The sequence below is a fragment of the Molothrus aeneus genome, chromosome Z, assembly GCF_037042795.1.
Source record: "Molothrus aeneus isolate 106 chromosome Z, BPBGC_Maene_1.0, whole genome shotgun sequence".
In the NCBI taxonomy this organism is placed as follows: Eukaryota; Metazoa; Chordata; class Aves; order Passeriformes; family Icteridae; genus Molothrus; species Molothrus aeneus.
In genome coordinates this window covers 58,899,327-58,913,965 of record NC_089680.1, presented here as the reverse complement: position 1 = coordinate 58,913,965, position 14,639 = coordinate 58,899,327, and the positions used below count along the sequence as shown (strand labels likewise).

The following is a 14,639-nucleotide window of genomic DNA, read 5'->3' as shown; positions in this document are numbered from 1 at the left end:
CCAAGAGAAGGGAGAATTTGCTAGTTTCAGAAGAAGGTCTGTTAAGTGAAGTATAACTTTCATCTCTTCGCGGAGGCTGGAATACTGCCATCTTCCTTGGGGCCGCCGACCGCAGTAACACAGCATCCACCTGCGGCGCGCGCACGGCCCGCTCCGCGCGCCCGAGGAGCGGCGCTCCCTAGAGGCGGCGGCAGCGCCGCGGGGCCGAAGCAGCCCCGGCGGGGCGGGGCGGCGCATGCGCGTCCGCGTTTGTTTGTCACACGGCTTATAAGGCGGGGCCGGCGGCGGCGCGGCAGCGCCTTTGTGGGGAGACGCCGCTTCGGCACCAGCGCCGCCCGCGCCGGGGCCGGGGCTCCCCGCCGCCCCCATGAGCCGCCTGTAGGGTCCGCGCCGCCGCACCCCTGCGCCCCAGGGGCTCGGGGTTGGTTGTTTTTGGCTTCCCTCTTCCCTTTTTTTTTTTTTTCTTACAGTCTATTTTTGTACACTTTGCTATAAAACCATGGTGCTGGGGAAGGTGAAGAGTCTGACGATAAGCTTTGACTGTCTGAATGACAGCAATGTCCCTGTGTACTCTAGCGGGGATACAGTCTCAGGAAGGGTCAGTCTAGAAGTAACTGGGGAAATTAGAGTGAAATCCCTTAAAATCCATGCGAGGGGGCACGCTAAAGTACGTTGGACTGAATCGAGGAATGCTGGATCCAACACTGCCTATACACAGAACTACACCGAAGAAGTGGAATATTTCAACCATAAAGACATCCTGATAGGCCATGAGAGAGGTAAGGGCTGCGATGCTTTATTTTTTTATGGAAAAAAAGCATGCATCTCTGTGTCACCCCGGTTTAGCCCTGTCTTTTAATGGGTGCATTGGAGAACAGGACATGCCCAGGGTTATGTCTTGGCGATGGAGTTACATATAGGAGATGTATTTGCAAAGTACCTGCAACCAGGAAAACTCTCTTGCCCTTCAATACGGTCATATATTAAAATATGGGGGCTTTTTGAGTGTTTTACCTTTTTTTTTCCCCCGGTGATATTTAGTACGATTTGCCGTACCGTGGGGAAAAACAGCTATAAAATCACGGCCAGATGGGCAGCGGACTTTATTGGCAGAATCCTAGTTGAAACACAGTGAAAGCATAAAAAACATCCTTTCTGACACGTGCGGGGTTCTGCTGATGCTGTTGGGGTGATAATACAATGAATTTTTTAGGATGGCTGATTATTGGCAGATAAAAAAGTCTCCCTGGCTTATTTTGACATATCACCACCCCACGTGTAATTTTTTCCTCATTTCAGTATTGCCCTCGCCCTGGTAAAAAGCTTTCATTTCCTTGGGATGTCCCTACACCCCCCTCGGCAGCGGGGGTCACCGCGGAGTAAGGATGTGTCCGAAAAGCCCTTGATGAGGAGCAAAAGGAGGGGGAGGAGAGAGAGAGGGGGGAGTGGTGTTGCGTAATGGAAGCATCTCTCCCAAAACTGGGGAGATGAGGACCTCCTGCTCCCCACTTCCCACTCGAGCCGCCCTGGTGTCCCCACGAAGTGCGGACCCCTTTGCTGGGGGGGTGGAAGCGCTGGGCCCCGGGGTTGTCTGTGGTTTTTTATTTCTTTTTCCTCCGAACTTCACAGCCTTTGTTCGAAGCGGTTCAATCCTGTTTGGGACCGGCTTTGGAGAAGGGGGGTGGGCCGCCCGCTCCGCGCAGATTGGTCGCACGCGTCAGGTGGTGGCGATGACTTAATTCCCCAGCGCAAGAAAATAATGTTAAAAACCGGTTATGTAATTTTTTGTGCTGCTTGTCGCCTTTTTTTTTTCCCTGAATTTGCATCATATACACTGCAGTGATGCGATATTTCTCGTTCTTTCCGGAAAAAAATAATAAGTGTTATTTTTTAACAACTCCGGGCGGCACCGAGCCCTTCATATAGTATACTCGAGCTCAAAGCTGTAGCAGAACTCGGGACTTTTTTTATTTGCTTCAGGTATCGCGCACACCGCGCTAACGAGGTTACTTGCGGCTCCCACCCATCTCCTGCCACCGCCTCACGAATCACTCGCCCGAGCCTAACTTCCCGCACCTCTGGACGGCGGGTTCCAAGAGCTTGTGGACGGGAGTCTACAGCCGCGCAGGAGCCGCCCGTGGCGGAGGGAGCACGCGTGGGAGCGGGTGGGACAGGGGCCCCGCGGAGCCGCTGCCGGCGGCCACCTTTCAATGACTGCCCCGAGCGCAGACCCGCTGCCCGGCCTCGCCCCCTGATTGGCCGGCCGTGGTTTGTTGCCCTGTTGCTAAGGCGATGCCCGCCGCTGATTGGCGGGGCGCTGGCGGCGGGGGTGAGGGAGCAGGTTTCGCTGCCTGCCCCCGGCGGGTAGGGGCCTCTCCCCGAGCCTCTGGCTCCGTGCAAAGCACCTCACAGAGAGAGGACTGGGGGATGCGCTGCCCTCAGTCTCGTCCTTGCCGCCTCCCGTCGTCGGTCCCATCACCTGAGGGGTCTAGGCCCGGCGCGGTGGCGGAAGGGTGCGCCCTCGGTGCGGAGCCGGCGGGCGCAGCGCACGCAGCGTGTGAGAGCGGCGGGGCTGGCGGCGCTCCGCGCGCGCCGGTTCAGGCCGGTCGGCTCCTGCTCCAGCCCGCGCTGATTGACAGCTCAGCACTTGTTTACCGCGGCGCGGCGGGACTGCTGAGCTGGCAGGAAGGGGGGGCCGGGCCGAGAGCAGCGCAGCCACAGCCGAAAGCAGCGCTCCCTTCCTCGGAACAGAATTAAACAAAAAATAAATAAATCATAGTTATTGAAAAAAAACCCCAAACGCAGAACGACATTATAGAAGCCCACCCTCACGCCGACGCATTGTCTCGCTTTTTCACATTTTCCTGACCTACGGGAAATGTTGCGTGCTGAAGGTGTATTTATTTCCACATCTTGCTGCTAGGAGGGTTTTTTTTTTTTTGCTTGTTTTGTTAATTTGTTTTTAAATTTTCGGTATTTACACTGTAGGAAGTAGAGCATCGGCTCTTCTATAGGACAATAGAGACTTAGAACCCTTCTGCATGCCTCCATTAATGCTTCAGCGAGTCACACATAAGCTGTTCCCTTACACTTTGTCTCGCTATAACCCCTTTTATAATTCCAGCCGTTTTTGTCTGCGAGGTGCTCAGTAATTTTTCACTCAACTTTTATTTTAACCAAGTCAGTGTTTGTCTGGTTTGATGTCAGAATAAAGTACAATTTTCTTGTGGCATTTGAAGCTGGACAAATAATTGTGACTGTAAACAAGGGTTAGCATTCCTGGCATAAAACCAGAAAGTATCTATGCTCTGTCTGAGCAAGATCAAGTTAATCTATTAAAGAAATTAAAGGTTTAAGCTCTAGATAGCATTAGTTGGGCAACTTGCCATTTCCTATGCCCCTGAATCTGTCGGGTACTTTCTGGGTGTTGCTCGTATACTCTTACTCCTTTCTCACACGGTTTTTTTTTGTGTGTGTGATTAATGTCCGGACACTGTTGCCAGGCAGGAGATACAAAGAACCTGAATTTCTAAATTTAATCTTAAGCAGCAGACTTGGTACTGTTAATGCTGGAAAAAGCCAGCTCTAGTTCATTCTGACTAGTAACTGCAGTGGAAAGCAGCATGATTTCCTTTACAGACCTTGAATGGAGGCCTTGAAAAGGCAGCAGTTGAAACTGTGTCACTGTTCAGAGGCAAGATTCTATTAAAACATTAACCTCTGCTTCTCTCTAAGGCCGACAGTCTTGCCTATGTTTCTGTCAATCAGAGTTGGCCCTGAATTCCAGCAGTTAATAACTAATGGACTGGGAGACCCTTGTTCCTGGGACATCACATTCTTTAGGTCTTGTAATGTGTGAGCAAATTGGTTTTTCTGGGAGAGAAGCCTAAACAAGGTATAACGTGTGCAGCCAGATTAGCATGTTGGTTTTTTTTCTCTTTTAGATGATGACAATTCAGAAGAAGGCCTTCACACCATCCATTCAGGAAGGCATGAATATGCATTCAGCTTTGAGCTTCCACAGACGTAAGAACTCCCTCACAGTCCTCCTCCACACAGGGCTCTGCTGCCCACCCACCTGACCAAAACTCCTGCTGTGGGTGGAGGGAAAACCTTCAATGGTAGTAGGAATTGTGCTTGTAACATGCAGTAGAGAACATAATCTCATTAAACTGAAGAGGTTGCTTTTACACTGATATACCCATCCTTTTTTAAAAAAATTTTCCACAAAAAAGGGGCTCACTGCTGCCCAGTTGCTCACTTTCTTTTTACCAAGTCTTACTGACTGACTAGACATTCCAGTCTATTTCCCCTTCTCAAGAGGAGGGAGAGGAATTTGAAATGTCGCTGAAGTCCTGCAGAGTGGCTGAAATACCTTCTAACTCAACTATTTACTGGAGTTATGCAGACCAGCAGAACTATCGATAAGATCACAATGGAATTGAGCCTTGTTTGGGCTCAAGTCTGGAACAGATGTGGCTAGTTTACTTAGATTTCAACAAAAGAGGAGGTTGTTCTTATTCAGATAGGATGTATGTACCCAGGGTGGCTATTTATGCAGAAAGCCTTGGTAGAAACAAACTTAAGAATGAGTGGTTAGACTAAGAAGAATTTTCTTACCAAATCCCATTTGGGTTAGAAAACAAAGGCAAAGCAAGAGTAAGAGCAGAAGTTTGTTCTGGTAAGATAAAAATTGTTGCCCCACTCCTCTTTGAAATATGTAATGTAGGCACTGTGGATGTAAGATTGGACATAATAGAGTTGGAAATACGGAAATGAGCTAAAAACACAAGTTCCAGTAAAATCAAATACACAGGAAAAGAGGGAGTATGAATATGGATAAAAAATGAGCCTTTTGCTGTAAAAGGCAAGTTTAATTAAATTAAATTAAAAACTTTAAAGTCGCTGAAAATTTGGCAATTTTCTGTGAATAACCTCACTGCCTAATATTAAGGTTGTTTATTAGAGGTGCTGGTTTTAGCAAAATGTGCAGGTGGCAAACACTTCTATGGTTTCAAAGTGAATGGCACAGGACTTCTACATAGTTTCAGTAAGATTTTCTGGGAAGACCTGTGAACATGGAGATTTTTAAAGACAATTTAGCATTTTGTAAAAATCTCAACAGTAAGGCCAGTACTGATTTTTCCCTTGAGTTTAAAGGGGCATTAAAAAAAAAAAACAACAAAAAATATCAAATTCAAAACATGACCATGAAATGCTTAGCTTGAAGTGAAACAGACAGATAACAGGCATTGGTCAAATCATTGGTTCTTTCTAAGTGCCATGAGGGAATAGCTGTTAAGCCAGTTTTAATAATACTGGAAAAACAAAGAGTGATATTAAAAGCCTGAACTTTGACACTGCCTACTTACTTGCTATTTTGTGTCCATAGGATATTTCCAAAACTGACTAAAACTTCAGAGCAACAGGGAAAAGATGTGCATCATCCTTACTGATTTTTCCTTTACAGAATATGGGACAGAATGAAAAACTGAAGTTCTAATTGCATTATTAGGGGAAAAAACTAAACATTTCAAATGTGCAAATAGTGAAGTCAAACCTGTAACTGAAAGAATAATTCTAGTTAAGCACTAGCATGCCTAGTATTACTCTCTGTGGAAAATATGAAAATGTTACAAATACCTTATTTTAGTGTATATATAAGTATGTATTCAGAACATAGTAAAATACAAAAATATTTTAAATTATTTATTAAAAAAAATAAAAAAAAATAATAAGCTACAAAAACTACTGTTAATTGGAAATAATTGTACTTTAAAGATACTTTATGATACTACAGTAAAAAAGGCAGTGTTCACAGGTCTGGAAATACTACCTGCATCATCTTTCTTCCAGCTTCTAAATAGGCTTCCTTCTTTTGACAAATTTCAGAGTAGTCTTCATGATTTTATGTGTTTGTGTGTATATAAATACATATATGGGTATATGTGGACATTCTTAAGTATTATAAATGTTTTAAGCTGTCTCATCAGGGTAGAGAAAGATTAGAAGGTGCTCAAAATAGCCTCTCTTCAGAACTCCATGTTGTAATATTTACTCTGCTTAAGGTGAACCTAACTATGGAAGTGCTGAGTTACAGCTAAAATTAACCTGATGTTGAGCTACTGACCAAGTAAATAATACACAATGGCAACATCCAAAACTATAACTGGTTGGTGCTAATGGTAATTCTAAATTGGTAGTCAAAAGGGCATACTTTACCCCAGATGTGGAAGTGGCCTCTTAAGCTTAAAGAAAATCTGTGCTCTCCTGGCATTTTTCTAGTACAATTCTCTAATTGATTCCTAAAATCTATGAAAAACTATAGTAGGATAAATTGGAGATGATTTTTTCTCCCATCTTTAATTATTGAATTTTTCTGAGATACTCTGCATTAAGTACTATAGTGCATTAAAAATGCAGTTCTATATACTAATCACTGACTTGATCAATTGTATCATTATTAGACAGAGAGACTTTACTCAGTTTTGACCTTTGTGTCCTGCACAGACCACTTGCTACCTCATTCGAAGGCAGACATGGCAGTGTGCGCTATTGGGTGAAAGCCGAATTGCATAGGCCTTGGTTTCTACCAGTAAAATTAAAGAAGGAATTTACAGTCTTTGAACATATAGATATCAACACTCCTTCATTACTGGTAAGAATTGACAGAATTATTCATTTTTTGTTTCTGGCATAAAAAAATAACAAAGTTTAAGAACTGAACAATATCCATATCTAATTTTACCTAATACATTACTTAATACTTCCTTGATACTTAGTTACAGCCAATCTTTTAAGTATTACATTAGTTCTGCAACTCGGTAAGTTCTTCCAATTTGAAAGCTACGTTTTCCTGTACTTGGAGTTGCTTTACTTTTAAGATATGTAAAATGGTTTTGTCAGATTAAATTAATACTAAATTGTTAAATGTGAGTAAGAAGGAAAATTTCGAGAACTGTTCTTCTTTGATTCTGAAGAAAAAACAGTGACACTTAAAAGAACACTTAAATTAGTGTGATAGACTGCAAACTTAAAAATGCAAAGTAAATAATGTACTGGTGTGCATAATTGATATTTTCATATGGATTATTTTCTACCAATGGAGAGAAATTATCGCAATGTGCTATAATCTTTTTCTGAAGTATCATTTCATTAAAATAATTTCAATGTCACAATTCCTTTCAACGAGGATTTGAATTCAATCAGACCTAAAATTCCATTCCCCGCCACTCTTCTTCAAATTCACCCCCCATGGAGAAGGGAAAAAAATTCTCAAAATCCATTGAAATAGGTTTCTTGTGTGTGTGGGTGAAAAATCACCCATGGGGACATTGGCCTTGCACAAATTCCATTAAAATCAAAAGACTCTCATTTGACTTTAATGGGCTTTGGATCAAGCCCTAAATCCTGGTGTCATGTAAAATAACAAAGTCTGTTTAATACAGATGAAACAGAATCATTTTGAAACAGGAAATAGCAGGAGTCAAGGTTACAGTACTTTTACCTTAGTTACTGTTTCTGAAATACTATACTGCATAGAGATAGACGTTTTAGTTTACTGGTAAATTAAAAGCTCTTCAGCAATATGGTGGGACATGTAGGCTTTAAAGCCTTTCTTAAGCTGTGCTAAATTTATTTATGTATAAAAACTTGTTTTAACTGTAAGTGCAGTATGAAGTGTAGCAAAAAAGCAGTGTTAATGAGTATGGAATTAGACTAAAGCTTATAGTTTGCATGGTGCAATTTGCCTGAGGTTTTTCCCTCTAAATAAAACTAGATATGCTTATCAAAATGCATAGAATGTATATAATACATACTTTTTATGTTAATTAGAACAGATTAAAAGAGTCATGGAGCACTTTATTAAATGGAAAATGTTGTTGTTTTCTTGCAGTCACCCCAAGCAGGCACAAAAGAAAAAACTCTCTGTTGTTGGTTTTGTACCTCAGGCCCAATATCCTTAAGTGCCAAAATTGAAAGGAAGGGCTACACCCCAGGTACGTAACAGAAGTAATTATAGGAAATGTTTTTCCTTCCCTTTTAAAATGACAGTGTGCACTTAGCTGCTGTTATAGATAAAAGAAATACTTAAACTATTCTTACCATTTTGGTTTGCATTCATCTGTCTTGCAATTTTAAATGACTGATTTTGTTAGCTTGCTCTGTCTCCATATTGTTAAAGGACATTGCTTTTATTGGGCCTGTGCATTTTTCTGTTAGATTTACCTCATGGTGACCTTACTCCTGCTAGCATCAGTGGGTATTGTTCAAAGTGTGGAGCATTGCTAGCAGCATCCAGTGCCTTATAACAGTACACAGTATGTGCCAATTTGCTTCAGTTGCCTTGCAAATACATAGAAAAAATGAAATGTTGCTTTGTTTCAGGTGAATCAATTCAGATCTTTGCTGAGATTGAGAACTGCTCTTCCCGTGTGGTGGTGCCAAAGGCAGCCATTTACCAAACACAGGCATTTTATGCCAAAGGGAAAATGAAGGAAGTCAAGCAGCTTGTTGCTAGCCTGCGTGGGGAATCCTTGTCATCTGGCAAAACAGAAACTTGGAATGGCAAACAGTTAAAAATTCCACCTGTTTCTCCTTCAATTCTTGACTGTAGTATAATTCGTGTGGAGTATTCACTGATGGTATGTTGGGTCGTTTAATTGGAGCATGAGTAGTTTCCATGATTCCTTGCAAATTGTTAACAAAGCATTGTGAACTGCTAACTAGTTACAAAAGAAGTACATAGGCTAGCATTAGGTGTCCTAACAGGAATTCTGTAAGTAAATTCAGTTTAAATCTTGCATGTTCTAAGGAAGTATGTTACAAGTATATGACATTTCCATGTGAGGACTTGTATTAAGAGTACAGAACTGCCTTTGTCTTGGAGGGCTATTTGTCTCCATAGGGACGTTGGTTCTAAAATGACCAAATGACATTTCAGCCACTTGTGAAAAATTGGCTGGAGATTTTAGTCTAATAATTAGGAAGTGCTCATACAAACCTATTTTTAATCTATACTTTTTTATTGTTCTTTAGGTATATGTGGATATTCCTGGCGCCATGGATTTATTCCTTAACTTACCACTGGTCATTGGCACCATTCCTCTACACCCATTTGGTAGCAGAACATCAAGTGTAAGCAGCCAGTGTAGCATGAACATGAATTGGCTTGGTCTGACACTGCCTGAAAGACCAGAAGGTAACCTGACAAAACAAGTCTGTTTCAATTTTTGTGTGCTTTATTCATTGCTGTCATGCAAACAGACAAAAATTGCGTTCTTCGTAATAAGGTCCATAGGAGGTCTTTTGTGGATGCTTCCTTGCTTACCTGCTTGCTCTGTGTAGAAGAATGGAGTTCCCCCCTTTGCCTTCTTCTCTCAGATGTACAAGCAGTGGAATTCAGCTGCTTGGAAGCTGGTACAAGTGAAAGCACAGAGTGCCATTTTACCTGGGCAGAATTAATTATGTGCCTCCAGTATCCAGCTGTATCCTTGGTTGTAAGTCAGTGTAACCTGTCAGAATAGCAGTTAAGGTGATCTTTATCATCCTTAGTAGCCAAGACATTGTGAAAGGATAGTGTAATCCATTTCAGTGGGAATCTCTTTTGTCAAAGGAGAAGCTCTGTAGCTTCTCTCTTTTTGCATATAAACATATGGGGGTTTAATGTACACATTCCAGACTGATAATGGAGTCCAGAGAAGTGCAAAGTTCTGTCATTCCTGCCTGTAACAGAAATTCAGTGTTCTGAGTATGCTTTAAATTTGAAGGTGATAATTAAGCCACAATGAACAATGGTCAGTCTGCTGTTGGATTTGAGCATAGCTGTAAAATAAACTATAGCAACCTACCCTCTTTTTCGTGTTCAATAACTGTGTAAAAATCACAGAAGTAATTTATCTAAATGCTGGTGCATTTTACAGTATAAAAGTTTAATATTTATCATATTATGTGTTTTGACATGCATAAGAACTTGTTGTTCGAACTGCGTGTGCCTTTTCCCTGCAGCACCTCCCAGCTATGCAGAAGTGGTTACGGAGGAACAACGGCAGTCCAGCCTTGCACCCTTAGGTGTTTGTGATGACTTTGAGAGAGCGCTTCCAGGACCACTGTTTGCATACATCCAGGAGTTTCGTTTTCTGCCTCCACCCCTCTATTCAGAAGTAGGTACCTCAAAATACAATTATGAATGTACTGTTGCTTTGAATTCTGTCATGTGGAATAAATGTAAGAACTGTTTCTATTGTAAGAAAACCAGGACAAATAGGCAAAAATATGAAAAGGTAACTTAGTTTTAGCAAAGTGCAGGTAAATTGCATAAAAAATTTTCCAGGATTCTTCACTATTGTAATGCTTTATAGAGATTCTGAAATTGTTTTGCACTCTCTCAGCAACTTTATTAAGTTATATTGCATTATATATGTAATACATGACATTAGCGAATACCAATGTTTTGAATATATAGATGCACAACAAACTGTTTTTCACCTCTACTCTCTAAAAGTACTCTGTATTTTTAGCTCTTTGTATGTATTGCTTTCAGAATTTCCATGCAGAGAAGATATAGAGGTGTTCTTTCTGGCTCAGGTTTCTCTAAATGCACAGCTCAAATATTTCTGTCTGCAAGTTAAGTTCTGTGAAAGTCACTCAATAACTGGGACACAAGTTCAGGCTTCAAAACCTTCAAAAGCCATGTTCATATTTTTCAAAGAAAAGCAGTGGTATAGGACAAAATAAAATGGTGGCCTTTGGCTAAATCTTGCCTGAATCCACCCACTCTTGATTGTTTCTTTTCCTCTTGAAGCACTTAATCTGCTAGTGAGTGAGTGAGTGGCATGTTTTTTGTGTCTCTTCTATAACATAAGCCTAGAATACAACTCTGGGGCTTTTCATTTTAGGTGCCCTAAATATTTAGAAGTAAGCTTTTCCTTTGTTCTAAATAATGTATTTTTTAAATAACTGACCAAATTATGTAATGTCCACTTAAACTATACTTCCTATTGGAGACCTAAGTTAGAGACCATGTTCTTCACCTCCTTCCTTTTGTTGAAAAGGAGGAAATGAGTGGTACACATGAACTTCTGAAATATTTTATGGGGTTTTTCAGGATTAATTACTTAAAAATTAGATAGAAGAACTTTTTACTAATTATTTTGTGCCTTTTTAAGTCAAATGTCTTCCAAAATCAATTTAGTATTTAAAGTTACATGTCAAAGTGCTGAGTCCAGTTGTCTTCTTACTATGCAATAAATAATTTAAAATATTTGTGCTACTAGCAGGATTTTTACTATTTTTTATTCCATGTTTGTGCTTATTCTTAAGCTACCATCAACATGCAGTTTAAAGTGTTTCACTGTACTTAGTAATATTCAATTCAAAGTTTTATCTAATTTTTAGAGATACTTCAGTTACCTGAGTAACTTTTGGATTAGGAATACCATTTATCTCTGACTGTCTTGGACTTAAGAATTTTGGTGTTTGGATTGATGTATTTTCTAGCAATCAGTTCTAAAAATACCTTAGGTTGTTTTGGTTTTTTTCTCTTTTGTTTAGATTGATCCAAACCCAGATCAACACACAGACGACAGACCATCTTGCCCTTCTCGTTGAAAGAATTCATAAGACTGACTTGACTTGGCTTTGGAATCATACCTGCTGTGTTGAAGGTCAAGGCATCATAGTGGAGACACACTTTCAGAGCAAGTGGGTTTGCTCTTGCCTGTGTGGTGAATAAATGAAAACAACCTGTGATCATGCTTTGAAGCCTACAGTAACATTGTAGGACTGCTCCACATGCTTGAAGAACTGAGCTTTCCCCCCTCCCTCTTAAATACTGGCACATACTAGGAGCAGCCTTACTAACCTACAGTTATGTGTGTCCAAACACTCAAACCACATTAAGAGAGGTTTGGCTTCCTCTTACAATTTGGAAATTTGCACATGCTTATTGCTTACCTTGTGCGGTTCAGTGTCACTACAGCTTTTTCTCATTTACGCCGGACAGTTGTTACCCCTTTCTTATGTCTTGTGGTCCGCACAATAAGGAGCAAAAGAAAGCTTTGACAAAAAAGAAACAAACAAACAAAAAACCCAACAGTAACAGACTTTGACAAATGCACTGACTTTTCTTTTTTTTTAATTTAATGTAGCCTGGACTTTACCTGCATATGCACATGCTCAGAATTGTCCTAGTAGGCTGATCATGTATCACCTCTTCAGCTTGGATCCTCTTGTGGATTTATTTTACAAACATCAAATGCCTTCAAGCCAATCCTTCTTGCTGTATGTTTTGCAGCCTACTGTAGTAGATAAGCAACAGATATGGGGATAGGGAGGGAGGGTGAAGAGTTAATAGAAAGAAACTAATAGACTTTGTCAAGATTGTATACTTTCTTGATTTCTTTTAAGAATTTGTTGCCTTTCTACTATTATCGCAAAGCAGCATTTTGTTACAGACTGCCTAAAAATCACTTAATCTCAGGTGAACTCATCACTTGCCAAACTGTTGGAATGCTATTTGTTTTTTTACGTTGCACTGTTGAGTTAGTTCTTTTTTTTGTGTTTGTGTTTTGTTTTTTTGTTCTTTACTTGAGAGGGAGATCTGGAATAAGGACATACACAAAAGTTACAAAATCCTCCTCATTCCCATTTCTCTTTCTTCATTACAAAAAAAAATGTTCAAGTTGTGAAGCTCTAAAAAAAAAAAGGCATAAATGAAAGCAGCACCAGCAGACACCAGCTGTTCTTCAAAAGAGTATTAGAAGGAAGTGGTCATACACTGTCTAGGATTCACAGACAGATCAATATCTCAAGTAGTAGGGATAGGAAGGGAAAGTAAATTTATTTTTATATATAGCTACTTAATCACCAAAAATTCTATATGTAATAAGTCTAGTAGAAAGTATATTTCAAAATGCAGGAAAAGCTTCTTTTATGCTAAGAGCTCAGTTTGTGCACTTTGTATTACCTTCAGGGTTTATGATACTGTACAAGATTAGAAGTGTAATTAAAGCAAGAAAGATCAATGTTACCAGCCATACTTAAATATGAGTTAGCTGGAAGTGCTTTGATAACTGCATCTTCTGTGGCACTCTCAAGAACTTTAAAACAAATAGAACACTGAATTATACCATGTAGTCACGCAGAATGCAAGAAACCATATGGAAAGAGCACTTGTCCTTGAGTGTGCCACAGGAAAAAGGGTGCAATGGAGCCATTACCTGTGCTAACAAATGCCAGCGCTTACATGCTAGAGATGTACAATTAAAGTCAACTTTGCTCTTCAGGAACCATGGAACACAGATCACTGACAAAGGGACACTATTCTGGTCTTGACTATTTGAACAAATAAGATCTAATCCATCAAATACCTGTCTCCCTGTGCAATAAAAAAGCTCCGAAGAGAGTCGGAGAGGGGAGGCTGGTGTTTCTGCATGGTGCTCATTTTTAAAAACCTTTGCCTTGTTTTTAAGGCTTCATAAATGTGACAAAATAGGCTTTTCCATAAGTGGCCTTTATGAGAACATGAAAGATCATTCATGTTTCAAAAATGACAACAGGGTGATAAAATACAAATGAGTCGCGTTTTAAGTGATTCAGTTAAAAGGCTTGGGCTTTGAGTGGGAATATTGGCAAGAAGGAAATTGGATGATGTTACTAAGCCAATTTTGTGGATGTCCCTTCCCTCTACCCTCTCCAACCAGACAATTTTTAAAGCTAATGGGATTGTTGGTATAAAAGGGCATTTGGTGGTTTTACTTTTTTTTTCCTTTTTTGTTCTTTTTACAGACTAGGGAACAATTGCTGATACATATAGCATTAAAGTACTTACTGCAATACAATGGAAAATTGCATATGAGGCAGGATTGACCAATATCATAGTAATTGACATTTCAGCCTTTTTGATTAGAATGAAAAATTGTATAAGGTTATCAAATAAAGACTTCTGGTTTAAATTTCTCAGAGGCATTACTCTCCCACAAATAATGGTCAATTCTCAGCATTATAAAACTTCAGGTTCACAGTTGAAACCCAGTATTTGATAGAGAATTCTGATCTGAATTAGGAAAAAGTAAGTAAAATCCAAACGTTAGAGAAACAAAGTGCAATATTAAATGTTTGCTTTATAGATTATATTCTATGGCTGTTTGTACTTTCTTTTTGTTTGTTTTTAGTTTTGGTGCTGAATATGTCCTTGTAGACTCTTGTTTTAAGAAAACAATATGTGGAGAACAGTTTAATTTTTCCTATTGCTCTTCCTTGTGGAAAATAAACTTTTGTAAAAAAGAGGTTTTAAATGTTGTATCTGTGTGTAAAATAAAAAAACACAAGTATCACATAATACAGGAACTTACTGCAGGAAAACATGTATTGCTTTCTCAAAAAACCAGAAGAACTATTTCTAGAACTATACCGCTGAGTACCTCTGGAGTCTAGTTTTGGGATCCTGTCTCTTTTATTTACATCACTGAGCTTATGGGGCCAGGTCCCAGATGGGAAATGCCTTTTTAGGACTCTGTATCACATTACAGCTGCAGTGACCCTATTTTGAGGTTTCTGGTCCTTTGCCTGAGAAGATGACACAAATTTTGGGGGAATAGGAGGAAAGAGGGGAGTGACTTCAAAGGTCTAGTTTGCAG

General features: G+C 40.2%; 1 protein-coding gene across 1 annotated transcript; it reads left to right on the top strand.

The window, feature by feature from the left end:
* Window positions 1-457: 457 nt before the first annotated feature.
* On the top strand, window positions 458-14,288 carry ARRDC3 (arrestin domain containing 3). The gene is made up of 8 exons (XM_066569416.1): window positions 458-779; window positions 3,945-4,026; window positions 6,511-6,658; window positions 7,898-8,000; window positions 8,389-8,645; window positions 9,040-9,202; window positions 10,009-10,163; window positions 11,554-14,288. The coding sequence occupies exons 1-8, from the start codon at window positions 500-502 to the stop codon at window positions 11,608-11,610; spliced, it is 1,245 nt and encodes a 414-aa protein (XP_066425513.1). The 5' UTR covers window positions 458-499; the 3' UTR covers window positions 11,611-14,288.
* Window positions 14,289-14,639: the final 351 nt, after the last annotated feature.